At 37.2% G+C, this 17,647-nt stretch overlaps 2 protein-coding genes across 3 annotated transcripts in view; one reads left to right on the top strand and one right to left on the bottom strand.

Annotated features, from left to right (window-relative positions):
- Positions 1-1,862: 1,862 nt before the first annotated feature.
- On the bottom strand, positions 1,863-11,925 carry LOC144643134 (protein TEX261-like). The gene is made up of 6 exons (XM_078502298.1): positions 11,723-11,925; positions 11,512-11,591; positions 7,848-8,001; positions 6,378-6,445; positions 4,564-4,678; positions 1,863-3,428 (listed from the first exon to the last, which is right to left on the bottom strand). The coding sequence occupies exons 1-6, from the start codon at positions 11,787-11,789 to the stop codon at positions 3,310-3,312; spliced, it is 603 nt and encodes a 200-aa protein (XP_078358424.1). The 5' UTR covers positions 11,790-11,925; the 3' UTR covers positions 1,863-3,309.
- Positions 11,926-12,032: 107 nt separating this feature from the next.
- The window catches only part of LOC144643110 (tyrosine-protein kinase receptor torso-like), a 30,128-nt gene continuing 24,513 nt past the window's right edge, over positions 12,033-17,647 (top strand). For both annotated transcript variants that reach the window (XM_078502256.1, XM_078502255.1), the window contains exons 1-2: positions 12,033-14,803; positions 14,956-14,979. In XM_078502256.1, coding sequence (XP_078358382.1) covers positions 14,687-14,803; positions 14,956-14,979 — 141 coding nt within the window. In that variant the 5' untranslated portion in view covers positions 12,033-14,686. The remainder of the gene's footprint in view (positions 14,804-14,955; positions 14,980-17,647) is intronic.

The raw sequence follows: 17,647 nt of genomic DNA, 5'->3' as shown, positions 1-17,647 counted from the left end.
ATAACACGTAAATATGGCGCTTGGCTTATTTTCTGATGCAAGCTGCATTGTGTGGCATGAAACGTCAACAAGGCGAGGGATTATTTCTTGTGTCGCAAGGATTATATTTGTTCGAAATTCATGCGACAGTAGCTGGCTGTTTGAGGATGGACAATATTTTAAGTTTTTAAAATACTTTCAAATAATTATGTGGGTGAAGGCACGGGCGTCTTGTTGATTGATGGGTGACCCCATGTTGCGCTACACCGGAAGTTAGTTATCCTCAATAATCGTAACTTCCGCTCCTTTCACCACACCTTTCTTGTGATGAGTTCTCTCAAAATAGCGACAATCGTAAACACATTAGACCAGCTGAAGGCATTTATAATCAGAATTATTTTTCACGAATGAACTATATTTTTTGTGCCATTAACGGGAAACTTCAGTACCGTGACATCTGTAAAAATTCCCTGCTTGCTATCAGGACAAAGTAACCAGCTTTTTAAAATATATTTGGGTGTGAAGGAAATGTCGGAACCATCAACATTTAGTAAATGTCTTTACTTCTCTGTCAGTACATGCTATTTTGGGCGTATTACATCTTTGAGATAAGAAGTCAAAGGTCTTCAATTTCAAAGTAAAGAGGAAATGAAATATGTCAAGGCTACTCAGGTTGACAAACATGTCGGTCACACAGAGTCGAGCCGGCAGAGGCGGATCTAGGTAGGGTGGACTGGGGGACTAGCCACCCCGCGTGATTCACCAGAAAAATGAAAATTAACACATTAAAATAATAAATAAAGACAATGACTCTGGGTAAGGTGTAAAAATTATGGTTTTCGTAACTTCTATCACGCAAGGACCACAAAAATGGAGCAAGTTGTATTCTTGGTGTCTATCAGGATCAGCGACGGCGACAAAGAGGAAGAGGTTTGCTTTTCTGGCACTTAATATTTAGATTTGAAATAAACTTTTGAGAGCAAAGAAGTATCAGTGTTGTCCTTATTTTCGCCTTTTTCACAAACAGTTTAACCTTCCTGACCCCCAGATGTGGCTTGAAGCAAAACAAGATAGGCGACGGGCCCGTTGAACTGAAAAAGAAAACAACTGAGCAGCAACAACAGCACCAGTCATTATTTTTCCAAGTTCCTATAATTTATGCCTGACCACAGGCAGGCTAAGCGAATGTTTATTCCCTTCATGGTCCATTCAGTTGTCTACCGTAGCATTCAGATTTGTAACAGACCGAGGAACTATACGAAAAAAAATCATGATCATACAAAATGAAGCATGTGAAGCGTTCTCATATTTATTTCATTACTCGACATTAGGGATGGACCATTATTTTTCATGAAGGGGGTATGAAAAATATTGAAAAAATGTCCGCTGGGCCTAAAAAGACAAAATAAATTGCTTGCAAACATGATAGTTTGTTTTTTTAGAAAAAAATGTTTACGGAAGTGCATAAATAAAATAAAAAAAGTCTGCAGAGGAAAATTTTTTCAAACCCCCCTCTCTTCAGGAAAATAATGCTCCGTCCCTTATCTGCTTGTGTTCTAGCTGATTTAAACGCTATTTCGCTGATTTTCTTCCGCCGAGAAGTGCACGCTTCCTTTTCCTTTGAGTTCCAATTAGTTGATAGGTTTTTCTCCGTTCGTTTAACTGGCGGTCACCACCCATCACCCCATTACATAAAGCTGAGACCACTTGCTCCACCATCGAGAACTCTATTCCTCCCTGGCTGGGCAACGCTCTCGGCATTTATTCCTTTGTTTACCGTTAATGTTGTTGTTTGTGTACTACGTGGAACAAAAATACCACGTTAATGTGAAACGGGATCCCTACCCCCACTACATGATTTTTTTATCATCAGACAGGTCAGACAGTTATTAAAATCAATACTTTATTTCTTTGGTCAGATTTTATTTTCTACAAAAACTAGAAAAGCATCCCAACTAATACTTAGATAACTACATGAAACCATATCTCAGACCACAACAACAAGCCTGGCCTATATGCAAGCAGTGGTGTAGCAAACTCCATAAGCTGTCATATGAGAATCCAAACCCAGAGGTTATGTGAACATGACGACAGCTGCTTTCTATTTCTCTAACAAACATAAAATTGTATCATATGATAAACACACTGTAACCCACACAAACCAACAAGATACTGAACTCACAACGTTATAAATTGACCATACTTCACGACTCATTTGTTTCTGTTAGAAATAATTAATGGTACGAAAGCTTGACAAGATAAGTTTAAAGTAAGAAAACCCAAATGTATGTACACAAATCAAAATGTGTACTAGGACAACTAAGTATTCCATAAGACATAATTTATATTATTTCTTTTTGTATGAACTTTGTATGTTCTTCAAATATACACTTTAGATAGATGTCTTGGTACTATTTTTCACCAAAACATCACTTTGAAAAGGCTAAAAATATTTTTTGCAACTTATTTTCTACTAAGAGGTTAAATATAATTTGTAGAGAATAAATCAACCTGCGTAGCATATAAAACACAAAATTGATAACCACCGTAAGATTTTACTACCCAATGTTCATTAGTACCACTGCCGGATTTAAAAAGATTACATCATGGGCACATGATAACAAGTTACCCTAGGATTCCAAAAAGATTGATTGATTTCTCTGGAAGTTGAATTATTTTAAGATAAAGATAGGGTTTACACCTAAAGGAATGTTAGCTATATAAACATTGAAAATTAAATTATTGTCTCAGCCGCTAAAAAAGAGACCTCTTTTTAGGTGCCACTTTCCGAACAGCTGAGAGGGGCATCTGAGCATGGAAACACAAGCTGATGAAATGCAGTACAGATAATGCTGCTTAGCTTGACCTAGCTAGTGATCCTTGTCCCTCTAGTCTCATTCTTCTTACAGCTTTGCAACTGGTTTGCACAGCTTTGCTTCTACTAGTTTGCAAGGAATGACTGCTACACTGGATAAATAGAGATCATGTATAGCTTGTCTCTGATTGGCTGATAAGAATAACAACCAATGAAATACTGCATGCATCTGAGTCATCTCTGTACTGCATGACACAAGTATCAATTTTTCCTCCACTCAGGTATTCAGAAAATCGAAAGACATCTGTTTACATATGCTAAACTCCTTTGCTCTGTGACAACTTTTTCAGACACCATGCTATCCACATGTAAATCATGTCTTTCCATATCTGCACCTCATGTAGGAAGTTCTCTGGGCAACGGACCAACATTAGCTTATTAATTTTAGCAAAAATTTAATAATGTCTCAACTAAGTGTTCAGATACATGTATGCTACACATTTTCCACAGTGTCCTCAATATGTTTTTGTTCTTGTTGGTAAATATCCCTCTGTTTTCCGGGACAAGAAATTAAAGATCGCTAAGATTCCATGTCTGCGGCTTGACCTTTGGCCAGCATAGGCATAGCTTGGTTCTGAAAAAAATATCAAATAACAAGTAAAACTAAATTTACACTACAACTTATCTAAATAATTAATTTTTTACAGTATTTTGCTACAGCTGCAACAAGAAATTGTTTAGTTCCAAAAACCTGTACCTTAGTACATGAAATTTTGACAACACATTAATTAAGCGATTTTGAAAATTATTTAGCGACACTTAAATTTAGCGATTTTTCGTAAATTTTGGAACATGTCACTTAATTTTCCAAAATTTCATGAAAATCCGTATTATGCAACATTTTATTTTAGCAATTTTTTGAAAATTTGTGAAATTTGCTAAATTAAAGTGTCGCCAAAAATTTCATGTAATAAGGTAATCACATTATACACTATATGGCCAAACTTCGGTTATCAGTACTCATAGCCTTAGGGGCTAAAAAAACTTGGAGAATTGAGAGCCAGAATATCAATGAGAATAAGAATAATAAAGAACCACTTCATGGTCATATAAGGAAGCCTAGATGATTGCAAAGTCCATAAAATAGAGACCAGACCTGATTCAGTTTAAAATTACATGCATACTGAAGAACAATATGCTTTGCTTGGATTAAAAAATGTTACAATTTGTTTTGAAAAAAGTTGGGATATTTTATTAATTATTGGAAGTTGCCGATGATTAAATATATTATTATAATTTTGCTTCCTTAAGTTTTTCTTATTTTATCATATGGCTTGGGACACCTTTAGTACACTTCATGAAATTATATAAAACAATATTTTTTAGTACAAACATCTACAGCAGTCCCAATGGAGGCTTTTCTTTTGCCATAATAGAGCCTGATAGGCAAGCTCAGGCAAATCATCTGCCAACTAAATCTTAAAAAAGTAAATATCTGCCTACTAAATCTTAAAAAAGTAAATATCTGCCAACTAAATCTTAAAAAAGTAAATATCTGCCAACTTAATCTTAAAAAAGTAAATATCTGCCAACTTAACCTTAAGAAAGTGAATATCTGCCAACTAAATCTTTACAAAGTAAATAAAGACAAGCTGTCAAGCAGGCAATTTCCCCGAAGGCAAGCAAAATTGGGAGTCAAGATTTTTTCAAGTCCCGGGTGGGATCCCACTGCATAGTCTAAGAAATGTATGGAACATACTAAATGGTACCTGATGTATCCTCAGGAACTGTGGATGCTGTTGGCAACACATTTTCACTTGCAGACAATGACACGAAGAAAGCAAATGGTAGAATCCATAAGCAGATTGTGAAGTAAGCTAGGATCTGAAAAAAGTAAAATGTGAATCACACAAGTAGTCGGGTACATGTTTCTAGAAACAGCCTGTCCCCCACAGCAATAATAGCTCAGGGAACAAAAATTTAATGTATAACTTACACTGGTCAGAACTTTATTTAGGTATAATAATTAAGAATCAAATACAAAATGAAATTAAGCTTCAGAACAAGTACTGGCTTCCTCAACAAAGGCAGGTCAATGACCAAAGTGTACATTACAGCATCATTTCTAAAGGGACTGGTTACTGCAGTATAACATAAGAGGTCTCAGGCACCTCAGGCAAGACATAAATTAAGTGTTGTAAAAAAAGTATTAATGTTGGATTTACACATTCAACACAATTAAAAACATTATATTATATATATGCTAATTGGGTACACCCCATCATAACTTATTCAGTACAGTTGAACCTCTCTGATATGGACACAAAAGGGACAGTCAGCAAAGTGTCCATATTAGAGAGGTGTCCGTATTATAGAGGTCACCACTATGACTTCACTTTTGACTTTATTGACAGCTTAAAGGGACATGGTCAGCGTTCAGATGGCGCTGACCTGGACACTAGTTTTCACGTTTTGAAAAAAGTCCACCTCAACCTGAAATCAAAAACACGCGTAGAGAACCTTCAGAAATCTGCTTCAATCTTCTCAGTGTTTTTCTTTTTCCTAAATTTTCCCATTTAGTGAAACACTGAGAAGATTGAAGCAGATTTCTAAAGGTTCGTTTTTAAAAAAGTCCACCGTGGACTTTTTTCAAAACATGAAAACTAGTGTCCAGGTCAGCGCGGTAAGAAAGCTGACCATGTCCCTTTAATTAAAAGTATTTTATTAGTAACTCGAAATGTTCTGCAAAGCAATGCTGCAGGTAAAGAATTAACACAAAGCACAAATCCGAAAACGACTAAATAAAGATTACATTTGCTGTTTTTGTAACCACAAACTGGAAAAAGCATTACAAACACAAAATATCATTGCCTGATCACCAGAGTGTCTGTAATAAAGAGGTTAAGTTTATATGAATGTGTTCCCTGGGGCTGAGTTTTAGTGTCTATAATAAAGAGGTTTTTCCTAAAGAAAAATACAGTCAAGTCTATCTAATGGACAGCTTATGGACCGACTCCAGCTGTCCGTCTTAGAGAGGTGTCCATCTTATAGAGAATTTACGATTAAGTAAAACAACTTAAAATCAGCAAGTATGGGACCAACACCAGATGGCCATCTCATAGAGGTGTCTGTCTTATGGAGGTGTCCCTTAATTAAGAGAGAGTTGATTGAGTGTATAATTATGAGAATTTTGTCGGGACATCTGAGATTGTCCTTAATAAAGAGGTGGCCAATTTAGAGAGGTGTCTGTACAGAGAGGTTTGACTCTAATACAATCTATACTAATAAAATAAAATATCCTTTGATATGTCTTAATGGCTGGCTTAATCCTGGCTTAATACAATGATACCTTTTACATTGTATAACAAAGTGCCCAGCAGAAAAAACAATATTCTTCAGCCTGGCCAAAATTGCGAAAAGTAAAATGTATTGGAGCAGGACCGTGGTATAAGAAATCATGAACATGTGTTGCCAGCACCTTAAGCACTTTGTTGTATATTTACCAGGGTTTTCGCTGCAAAAAAAGCATTTTATTTTTATTTTCCATTACTGGTAATAATAAAAACAATACAAACTACAATACCTCAGAAAATGGATACCAGACAGACGAGAAGTAGTCAAAGGCCAAGTAATGATTGACAAACACCATTGCTATAAAAAGAGAAATAATTTTAAACACAAGAACAGAAATATATTGTACTGAGTAAAACCAACAATAATTTTCATAATGATCTGATTTGGCACCATTCTTTCAAAAAGTGCTCATTATCAAATCACACCCCACCCTACTCCTAACCCCAGCCCGTCCTGATTCGAGATATACTTTTGGAATTAGTGCCCTCATTTAAATACATGTAACTTAGTACCCCTCTTATAATAAGCACAATTTGCATTTTCAATATTTGCAAGAAGAAAAAATAAACATAAGTGTTTAAAACTCTGGACTAAGCAATCTGGCTTCAAGTACTGGCTGGGTCAACGTGTTGTAAGGCAGTTGACTTCCACAAGGCCTCTTTTTACCAAGAAATACAAATGGGTACTGGCAGAATGTTAGGAACTGGACAAAACGCTAGAGGTTAACTTGCATCAGATTAGTATACTTGTGTCCCATCCAGGGGAAGTAGCAATACCCCAAGTTGTTTCATTCTCAAGAAATTGAAATAAATTCTGATGCTGTGGGCTGCACTGGCCTAAGCACAGCCATATGCAGGGTATTTAGCCCAGGGAGCAGGGACTCCCCAATAAAATTGACAGGGGGTGCTTGTCAGAAATTTTTGAAAACATCCCTAAAATGTACCAGAATCCCATCTTGTGGACGGACCCAAACTTATTTTCACCTAAAGGTACAGTTGTACAACTGTACTAATAATTATTCTAAAATAAAAAATTAAATGGCACAAGCAATTTGTTGACTGGATGGCTATTTTCAAGTAAATAATTCAGAAATAAAAGTTATTTGTAGAACAAATGCGTTCCTGTTCCCACCATTTTTTCAGATTAATTAATAAATGGCCCATACAAGGTACCACAACAACTCTCGCCGTGACTCCCCCCCCCCCCCCCCCTTTCTGGGGTATTTCACATGGTATCACAAATAAAGCAACAGGGAAGCTTCAAGGAGGAGATGAATATAGTGAATGAAATGGGATTACATTTTTATTTCATAAATGCTATCGGTATGTAATTCTTTTTGGCTTACTCTCAGGAATTCCATGCAAAACTTTCATCTGCATTTGAAATTAAAATTTACAACAAAAGTCCTTCATCAGGTAGCGTGCAAAGAAGTTAGTATCCACGAGCCTGAGGCTGGTGGATTTTGCAGTTTGGCTAGTAGACTTAATCCTTCAGTTTCCCAATCGGCCAGTGAAATTTTTTTTTTTGGAGGGGGGGGGGGGGAGTGGGTGGCTAGTTAAATGACTTTTTGGCTAGTACATCTTGACGACAGCTGGGTCAAAGGACAAGATAAAAGCTGAAAAATTAAATTCCTTTGCATCCTGATCAGGAAATAAGTTTTGTTGTCCTGATGCAAGCACAACAGGTTGCATTTACTTACCTACTGCTCCTAAAAACACGGGAGATGTTAGCTGAATAAAAGGAAAATCCTTAAGTAGCAGAAAATAAAGTCCATTGCTGATGAGTCCTGCAATAATAACTGTAACAGGAAACTTTTCCAACACAAGAAGCCCAATATAAACTACTGTTGTTACCTGTGGAGAAAAAGGAGGAGTTATCTTAAAATTTTGCAAAATTATTGCATCTTCCTTTCACTTAAGGCCTTGTTGCACATTGCAATTTTTCTGCAACTTGCAAAGCAGCATTTGTTGCACTGCAAGTTGCAGGAAAAATTGCATGTGTAACACCCCATTTTTGCAAACTTCCCTCTAGTTTTTCCAGTGCCGTGAGGCAAGTTGCTGCATGTAACATATCAAATGCAACTTACAATGCAATTTTGTTGGAACCAGCCAATCAGACTTTGTCTTTTACTCGCAGAATATTTCAAGATTATAACTTCTAATGGTTGCGTTGCAAGTTGTGAACAAAAACTGCGCGTGTGACAACCTCACTACAACTTGCAATGTTTCAGTCCTCATAGTTGTGTGTGAACTCTGCTCATCCAGGTTGCAATTCTGCTGCCCCTTATCACATTAGCACACCTCTCAGGAAACAGAAATTCACTTCAACAGGTTGCAAGCGTGGGTTACGATTTGTTCAAGTTTTTCTTTCAAGGTTCATGAATTGTCATCATAATATTATTATGATTGATGGCCGCATGGTGTGCAAAGAAGTAAGCCTGGGGCTAGTGGATTTTGCAGTCAGGCTAGTAAACAAAATCCTTCACTTGCCCAAGGTAAAGTGAAGCATCATAAGCACTGTGCTTATGAGAGGCAAGGCAAGCTGGAAATCAGGGCTGTGCTCTAAGGGTATCCACAATCTTATTTCTTTCATATAAGCTTTAAGCTGGGCACCCTGTATCTCACAACTTGGAACCTTTGGGCTCCTTGTATTTCTTAGAGCACAGCCTTGGGAAATTCCAATTTCTTTGCACACTGCAGAAAAAAAGGCAATAATTGTTAATTAACTTCAAAGCTCACACATGATCAAACTAACAAAACTGGGGAAACAGGCAGCTCAGTTTGTTACCCTGTAGCTTGGGCACATGTTTACTCTTCAGGCTTTTAGGGCCTGTTTACATGGAGGTGGGGGACCCCGGGTAGGTGAGGTAACCCGCCTAGGTGGTGTAACCCGCCTGTCCATAAACTCTCATTTTGTCTCGATCGCGTTTACATGATAGGTGGGGTAACCCGCCTAGGCGGTCTAGATCTGAAAGTGCGGCAAATGCAAACTACACAAGATATGGCTGCCTACGGCTTCAGCTACGGCTACAAACTCGGCGAGCTTTTCCTATAGCTTCATCTGCCCGATGTGGAACGACCCTGCAGAAGATGCTTGAAGAATTAAAAGTGAAGTGAAGCATCAAGCGTAGGCCCGAGCGAGTCTCACGCTTCAATTATAAACAACAATGACTTCGACAACTGCTTCGACTACTGATGGGCTACTTTGCCTAATCAGCTTATCAGTCGAAAGCACAAGATGAGATAAATCCAACGTAAATATAAAAGATTACAAAATGAAATGCGATATGCGACTTCAATGGAATTTATTTCGAGGCCGACCTGGCTTGCTCTTTACAAAGTTATGTCATTGTATGGCCTTCGATTTTCTCTGAAACAAATTTGACTCCGAAGTCTATGAAACCACTGAAAGGATCAAGAGAAAAAAATATACGAAGCCATTTTGTCTGTTTACGTGCTAACCTTGTGAAAAGGTCACCCCGGGGTGATAAGATTGCATGTAAATGTGAGCTAATTTTCGACCACGGCTGGGCAGGTTACCTCACCTACCTGTGGTCCCCACCTCCATGTAAACAGGCCCTTACTATAACCCTTTACTTGATAGAATTTACATCTAGCTAGCATTGTTGCACAATCTATACTCCTCGAAATAAAACTCATGTAAGTGCTTGCACCCATTTATATAAACATGAAGTAATATTTTTCTATTATCCTAAAAAATAAACTACAGGCATGAAAATACATGACAATTACATGTTGTGAATGTTCATCCTGATACAATGGGCAATTCCAGAAAATATCCATACACCATGACGGACGGCTTCAATATTTTAACCCCCCCTTGCCTTCGGAAATTCCAAAATGCATTACCCCCCCCCCCCCCCCATGCCCTCGGAATTCCAAAATCCTTAACCCCCCCTCCCGTTCGGATTTTTCTTTTTTTCTTTAACTCCTTTACAATTCCCGGCAGGGTTCGCAAATATGCCCAATTTGGCGTATTTTACATCAAATTATTTCAAATGACTCGATCTGTTACAGAGTGAAAATGTAAAAAAAATAAGAGTTTTCTCCTTACTCTTGTTCAACAGATACAACCTACATTAACTTTACATTGCCCCAAACTGGTACAGAACATTAAAATGACAATATCGTGTTATGTACAGGTGTATTTTCGGAAGATAATACGATCGAGTGCACTGACATATCCACCATCTTGAATTTGAGCCTTCGAGGTCAGCAGTCGCTCCCAATCCCACGTGCTTCAAAATGGCGTCTCGAAGCGTGGCAAAATAGTTTCGCGCTCCACTGAATGTGCTGAATATGTTGTGGATTCGTTTTGACAAGAAAAAAGAGTGAATGAAGACATTCATCAACGTTAAGGCCTCTGGAGCTTGATGTACAACCCACATTTTATAAGTTTTCTTTTGTAAATGAACGCAAACACACGCCTGTATCTTCTTGTATCCTGCTTCTGCGACGCGGTCGTCAGTTCGTGCTTTATTTACAAATGAGTAATCCACAAAATTAGCATTTCAAGGAACACACTTTTGTCTGTCTCCTCTGGAAATCCAAGATCTGGAACTCCCCCATGCCTTCGGAATTCCAATCGTAAGTATCCCCCCATGCCCTCGGAATTCCGGTTCAAAGAACCCCCCCTTGCCCTCGGAATTCCAAAAAGCCGTCCGTCGTGGTGTATGGATATTTTCTGGAACTGCCCAATCCACCTATGCAACTACTATTACTGTACATAAATATATTACAGTGAATTTAATCACAATTTCAGTTGTAAAAGAACTATTCCACCATTCTGTTTATTTTTGGAGGATGACATGTTTAGTTCAAATGCATAAATATTTCATAAGAGGTTTTCAGTGCAAACACAGCCCTACCACATTCACGTCTATCACCAATTAAAATATATTCAATTATAGTATTCAGCATTTAATACTGTGAAAACTGTAGAATTGATTAAATACCGGTATATGTAGTTTTGGTGGGGTATTTCGCGCTCACAAATCCATCACATAAGCTTTATATAAAGCTCATATAAAGCTCACTTCTTGAACTAAACTGCAGAACACTAATCCCTTCCCTTGAAACCTCTGACCAACATTGCAATGATGTACACCTCAGACTGAATATGCTGGAAAAGAACCGCAGCTACGGTTGTTTATGTCGTTTAAAGAAGCAATCTATTGTAAATCTATATGTAAATGAAGATCGATAGGGTATTCTGCAATCGTGCACCATACATGTCAGCTCGAGTTCTGCAATAAACTGCAGCAAGCTTACAACAAGCCATCTACAAATCTGCCCACGGTAACAACGCATATAATAAACAAGCGCAAAGGCTAAACTACTCACCGCTAGCATACCCTGTATTACTTTAGCTGTTAGCACTGTGTATTCCTCTACAAGCTCAGCCAGGTAGAAAAGAGCTGCAGCTACAATTGCAAAACAAAAAGAACAATTTGTAAACAGTCTAAACACCCAAAGGCATGGTTACAAACAGTTGCAAAGAACACAAGCTCCCAAGCTATACAGCTCTGGAATGCAAGAATCGCTCTGCAAATACCTAAAGCTAGAGTCAAGAAGAGGACGTGGAAGATCATCGAGAACCAGCTTAAAATATAGAGAAACATCTTGGAAAAACCACGTTGACAGTTTTTACATGAATCAACTTTTACGAAACGTGCGAGAACAAACTCTTCAGCTATGTAGCCACTCCTTTAGATGAGTAACCGCTCTTCAAACTGACAGGTCCGCAGAGCATGTAGAATTACTGCTCAGGTTTTACTCGTATTAAAATATGGCACTGCACTATATTTTAGAGCTCTGTTGGCCGGCTAAATTCAAATAACGACCAGAATAGATGCGTTTGAATACATTGAACTTCGAACAAGGTTTTTATTTTTTCATGGCTTTTGCGCAGGGTTCCACGTTTTCGTCCCTGTTAGTTTTCAAGACTTGTCACGTATTTTACTTTTAGACACGCTTTTGTCACGGTTTCGCTTTTTGTGTGTGTCCTGAGCTAACCAGTTCTGTGATTCATTTTCATGGTGCACCTGTGCGACTTGATTCGAAAAATCTACTGGAATGAAATTCGGCCAGAAATGTAATGATCTGGAAAATCGAAGTCTTATTTCGAACCAAAATTCAGGGCGAGGCTAGTCAAACTAACCAGAAGATGGTTAGATATAAAAGTTTTTTTCAAGGCCGAATCACAGTTTAGTCGCTCCTGGATGAATAAAGTCAAAAGGAAACTCTTAATAAATTTTTATCAATTTTTGAAGCCTTGATTCTACTCGAAGTCTGCATTTTGCTTACAGAGAACGATCTGGCATTGACATTCGTTTTCTGAACGAAAATTTGCAATTAAGAACGTATTAAATGATTTTTCAATAACTTGTCGGCTTATGTTATTGCATTTAATCTTCTTTTTATTTAAGAGCAGAAAATAATTTTCATATTTATTGCAGTAAGGTTTTGACCTCTGTTATGATTGGATGTTGTTTTTGTTTTCGCCCTGGTCCAATCAACAAATTTTGGCAACTACATGAAGTCCCTACACGCAAGTGGAACGAGGAATGCATGGAAGGCAAGAATAAGAGGAAGAAATAGTTATCGAGTACGGTTAAATTCTGATATTTCCATTATTCTGCTTTCGCCTCTCTTGATGATATACAGCCACGGAAACACCGAAATTAATCAAAAAAGATGATTTTCAGAATTTTCCCCTAAAGAAATCTAAACTTAACAATTCCAAAGAAAAATAAAATATAGTGAGTTTTAAGTTTAAGAAAATCTTCGACAATCCCTGATAATTAGCTTTTGAAATGTACAACTTATGAAATAAGTTTCCAAAAAGCCCCACGGGCACGCTCAAGTTAATTTCCGTTAAAAACATGTTTTACAATTGTGACTGATATGTCCCTCTGGGAGACATTTGCCGTATATCACGGAAAGTTTTATTTCAGCCTCACAGCGGGTTGAACATATTGCTGAATTCTAGCTGTTCATGAAACAAATGTAATCCTAGGTATTTACCTGCAAAATGAACCGCTACTAAAAAGCGTGCAGGTTTCATCTAAGATTCCGGCGCGAGATAAATTATCAAAGAATTTAACATCGGTCACGTTCACCGATTATCCATTAGCGGCATTACGATCAAATTTACAGTTTAATGGGTCTTATGGCAGTATGAAGATTTGTCACAGTTCCTGGCTTGGATTTTGTCTTTAAAAAGTTTCATTTTAAAAAAAAAAAAAAAAAAAAAAACTCGAATTTGCAAACATTCTGTAAATAAAGCTGATATCCTATTCAATAAAAGAAACACTGAGAAATGAAAACAAAAAGATTAAAGTATATTATTTAAGCATTTACCCACCTGCTTGTGCCAAATGCATGAAATCCCAACAGACCCCTTGCCCCTTAGTTGCAATAAATACTTAGTTCTTTATCATACCTTCAATGTTCTCCTTCTCCCAGCTAGCTTACAATAACTCTTTAAACTCCTGCTTTAAACTTTATCTTTTAGTCATCCTCAATTCAATTTAGAATCAACCTGTTCACAGGTAGTGAGTAGCTAGCTGATTTTTTTTTTAAATTTCATTTTAATAAATCTTTTAGACCGAAATAAATTCTCCATTAGCAATCTTAAAGCGTTTGGTCCGAATGATCGTCACAAGTCCTCATCAAAATTCGGTCAAGGTCGAATTGTCTTATTTGTAGTGGAAATCAACATGACAAATTACCTGCAAGTCCATCTGCACTTTCCCCTCAAAAGAATAATCGATGAAAAGTACAAATAAACAACGTAATTAACGTCATTTTTTCCTGATAGCTATTTAAACTCTAGCTGTCCAAATGTAACAATATGTTGCAGCTTGACTTTATCAACTAAAATAATATTTGTTGCCGACGCGAACGGCATTTGCGCCGGTTTCAAGGGCATTACGGATTTTTTTGATCAAGATGTGTTTTTTTAACGCATGTTTTTTTCTATGTTGCCAACTGATTTGCCAAGGGAACCAAATAAATAAGACGCCTTTAGATTTCCTGGCCATTTCTTACAGTCTCTCTTTTCTTAATTAAATCGAAGAGATTTTCAATTAAGTTTCACTCCTGCCTTTTGTAATGAGCGTCTTTAGAGGCCGGATGAGACTGAGTCACTATACATCAAATGTGAACCCTTTTGCTGTGACGTCACATGTCTTTGAAAAGAACCTGTTATTTTGCGCCCGTTTCTCAGTTTGCCTTGTTTGTGAATTCCGACATTTTGATAATAAAACAGCGGAGGTTGAACGCGAGAAGAAAAACACATTCACACTCTCCGAGCTGAAACTAATTGCGAAAAGGAAATTTGCCATTCCTTCGTTGAGAAATACTCAAGATCTAATGATTTTTGCCAGACTGGTCTCTTGGATAGCGCGGTTCAAGTTTGTTTTTCGCGAGTAGTCTCGATTTCAAGACCGCCGAACGCAAAGAAAAATATTTTCTGGCGAGCAGAATATTTTTTTATTTTGCGACGGATGGAAGGATGTCCACGGTATTCCTTGCTTTCATTTTTTTGTGTGCCAAGCCAATTTTTGGTGTTGATGAAAAAGTAACATCATTGGTTACGGAAGGACATTTCAAGATAAAATGCGAAAAAATGGTACGTATTCAGTGTGGTTTTTAATTTACTGCAGACGAACTTTTAATAGCTAAGTCAAGTTAATTTTTAGCGTCAGTCATTTATACTCTTTGATCTGAATTTCTGACAATTTTATAATTTGAATTTTATTTTTGCATGTGTTCTTCGTGAAGTACGGTGAACCTTCAGCGGCGAATGTGAGTAGTAAATATTAAGTTGGAGCTTCGGATAATTTATACGACAGTTAATTTTAGTGTGTTACATTTGAGCAAGAAAATTGCTGTATCGGCAGAACGGGGAAAATGGTACATCGCTCGATACATCGCCCGACGAAAATTTAAACGGTTTATTTTATTCTAGTGTTATCATTGCTTCATTTGATTGTTCAAAAACATAACCTAATAATTCTACCTGCCGCAAGAACGGTATGTATTTACAATGAAAGGACTCTTAAATTCAGTTCATCCATTTCTTTTGTCTGCGTACACTAAGCGAGATCGTTTAGGCGAAAATTTGTTTTCGTTACATCTATTCGTTCCGAAATTTTCCATTTTTGATCATGACACTTAAGATTATCGTAAGGAATTCTTTACCCCAGTGAAGAATTTCAATTCTCTCTGGGCCATATATAATCATAATTTAATTGGTTAGAAATTGCTTTCAAACACAATATGTGCTTTATTTCGCAGTTAAATGCGTAATGGTTCAACTTATTTTTCCGTTTTTCTACTATAGGGCTAAATGTTTTTGCCAGTGCGTTCAATACCGAGTTCAACACTGAAAAATCAAGCTGAATTCTTGTTCTGCAATTATGAATAACAATGAAAAATCACTAGAAACTAAATGACCCGAAGTTTCCGAATTATTTCAATTTCCTGTCATTTCAAGTTTGAATCTCGCTGACACGTCTCCAAACCAGCGAGTTCATTTGCGGATTTTCGTGCATTCTACAGTGATGTGTCAGTAATTAAGAGAAACGAATTTGAAAAGTACAAGAAAACAGGAAATGTACCGTATCGGCACAGTAAAATGTCAACAGCAATCAACAATCAGAATGGGAACGATTTAATTTTTTTTTCTGAAATCAAAAATTTGTTTCGCCGCATAGACTTTCCGCGCCTCTCATCTTTCCTCACAAATCACGGTAACTTTTTGGTGTTCTGTTGTTAATCAAAACCCTAGTTCAAATTTGCTAATCTTCAAAGGATAAGAACAACATCCAAGTGGTTTTTAATCATCATAAAACATTCAAAGAACATAAATAACATTTGCGTCGTTTTTAAGGCTCTAAATTTTCTAACATAACTAACATGATTCTGGCGATAATTTTCGGTGCTTAAGACTTTTATCTTGCGATAGAGTAATATCTATCTTGCCCCAAGTCATAGGAGGCCGGTTTCCTTTGATTTAGCTCAACACAGCACGGTATGGCTTTTACCTAGCTCCTACTCGAAAAAATTCTCCTTCTCAGATGTTTAACAGTTCAGACACTACAACTTTTTTTGTTTGCGCCCCGAAAAGAAACTGTTTCTTTTTTCGAGAAGATGGCACGATCATATACTGCAACACAGTACTGTAGCGAACTGCGAAAAAGAAGAAGCTTGAATATTAACGAGTGTAACCCAGTGTCCGTACAACTAAGCTGCGGAGATTAGTCGAGTTCTTTTTTTCCTCAGTGCTAAAATGCTACTGGCTATGTAAAAATTGCATCTTATTTTATTACAACCTGAGAAATTTCAAAAAAATATCGGTTGTTTGGCAGTGAAGTTGTCTGTTTTGATAGTGCCGGAGAAATAGAGCAATCCACGGCAGTTTGTTATGAATTAAAATCCACGGCCGAAGTTTGTTATGAGTTTGGCCTGCTATGAATTAAAATTTTCCGTCAAATTTGTCGTTCTCTGGTGGATTGTGAATCATGCCGGTTTCGTTTTGGGAAATTGAGGATTGAGGGTCGCGCGCGAGCAATTTTATCATCGGTAGTATTAAAGGAGTTATATCATTGGTGGTGAACAGTTCGACAAAAGAATAGGTATCTTTTAAAATCCCTTGAGAAGCTCAAATACTAGTTGAAAGCATGCAAAAAGAGAAGCTTTTATTTCTGCGATTATTTTACGTTTTTTTTTCAACTTTTTGCAAAAATTGTAGCTTTGCGAACGAGAACTCTTAAAACAGCTGCGTGATCAGCGCAAGGGCAAAATAGGTGCGGATATTAAAACATTTAAAGAGGAGGAGTCGTCTTTGTTAATAGCCTCTAAATTCGTCACGAAGGCGATCATCTAATCTTCAGACCTTCTCACGAAATATTTAACGACAGGTGTAGCACTTTATTGCATAAGCGATTGAAATTTAGTGGTTTATAATCGAATTTAATTTGTCACTAACATTTAGCCGCGAAGATGAGTGACAAACGTTTGAAGATACGTTACAACAACCACCACTCTCAGATTTTCTTACAACGTGCCGGGGAGTACTCCCTTAAAGGTCCTGTCCCGATTGTGCTCGGCAACTTTTGAGCAACTTTTGGCGTTTGGAGCAAATTTTTTGCGGTAGGGTTCAAGCAACATCGAGCGAGTTTTGCCTTTCTGAGCACTATAGGTTTAGAACACATATCAAGCACGAAAAAAGTCAACGATTTCATAGAAAACTTCAATTTATGCGAAGTTCTTATCAACCTTTTGAACACATAACATGTCACTTGACAACGTTTTTTTTTTCGTCTCGTTAGTTAAGTATCCTTAAATTTCGCCCATATTTGCGAGCAACTCTTTAGAGATGAGTTTCAAGCAATTTTCCTGACCGATGTTAGCAATTATTGTGAAGAACAAAAAATAAACGTTTATATAAAACTATCACGAAATTCAGGTA

This window comes from Oculina patagonica, chromosome 2, assembly GCF_052425735.1.
Source record: "Oculina patagonica isolate OP01 chromosome 2, crgOcupat, whole genome shotgun sequence".
Taxonomy (NCBI): domain Eukaryota; kingdom Metazoa; phylum Cnidaria; class Anthozoa; order Scleractinia; family Oculinidae; genus Oculina; species Oculina patagonica.
The sequence above is the reverse complement of the archived record's forward strand: the minus strand, read 5'-3'. Positions and strand labels throughout refer to the sequence as shown.

Bases quoted from the DNA above. Each gene is read 5' to 3' on its own strand.
- LOC144643134 (XM_078502298.1), bottom strand. From the start codon at position 11,789: ATGTTTCTCTATATTTTAAGCTGGTTCTCGATGATCTTCCACGTCCTC. The intron at 11,592-11,722 runs GTATTTGCAGAG...TTGCAATTGTAG, and splicing joins CTTCTTGACTCTAGCTTTAG to CTGCAGCTCTTTTCTACCTG. The intron at 6,446-7,847 runs GTAAGTAAATGC...CTCTTTTTATAG, and splicing joins CGTGTTTTTAGGAGCAGTAG to CAATGGTGTTTGTCAATCAT.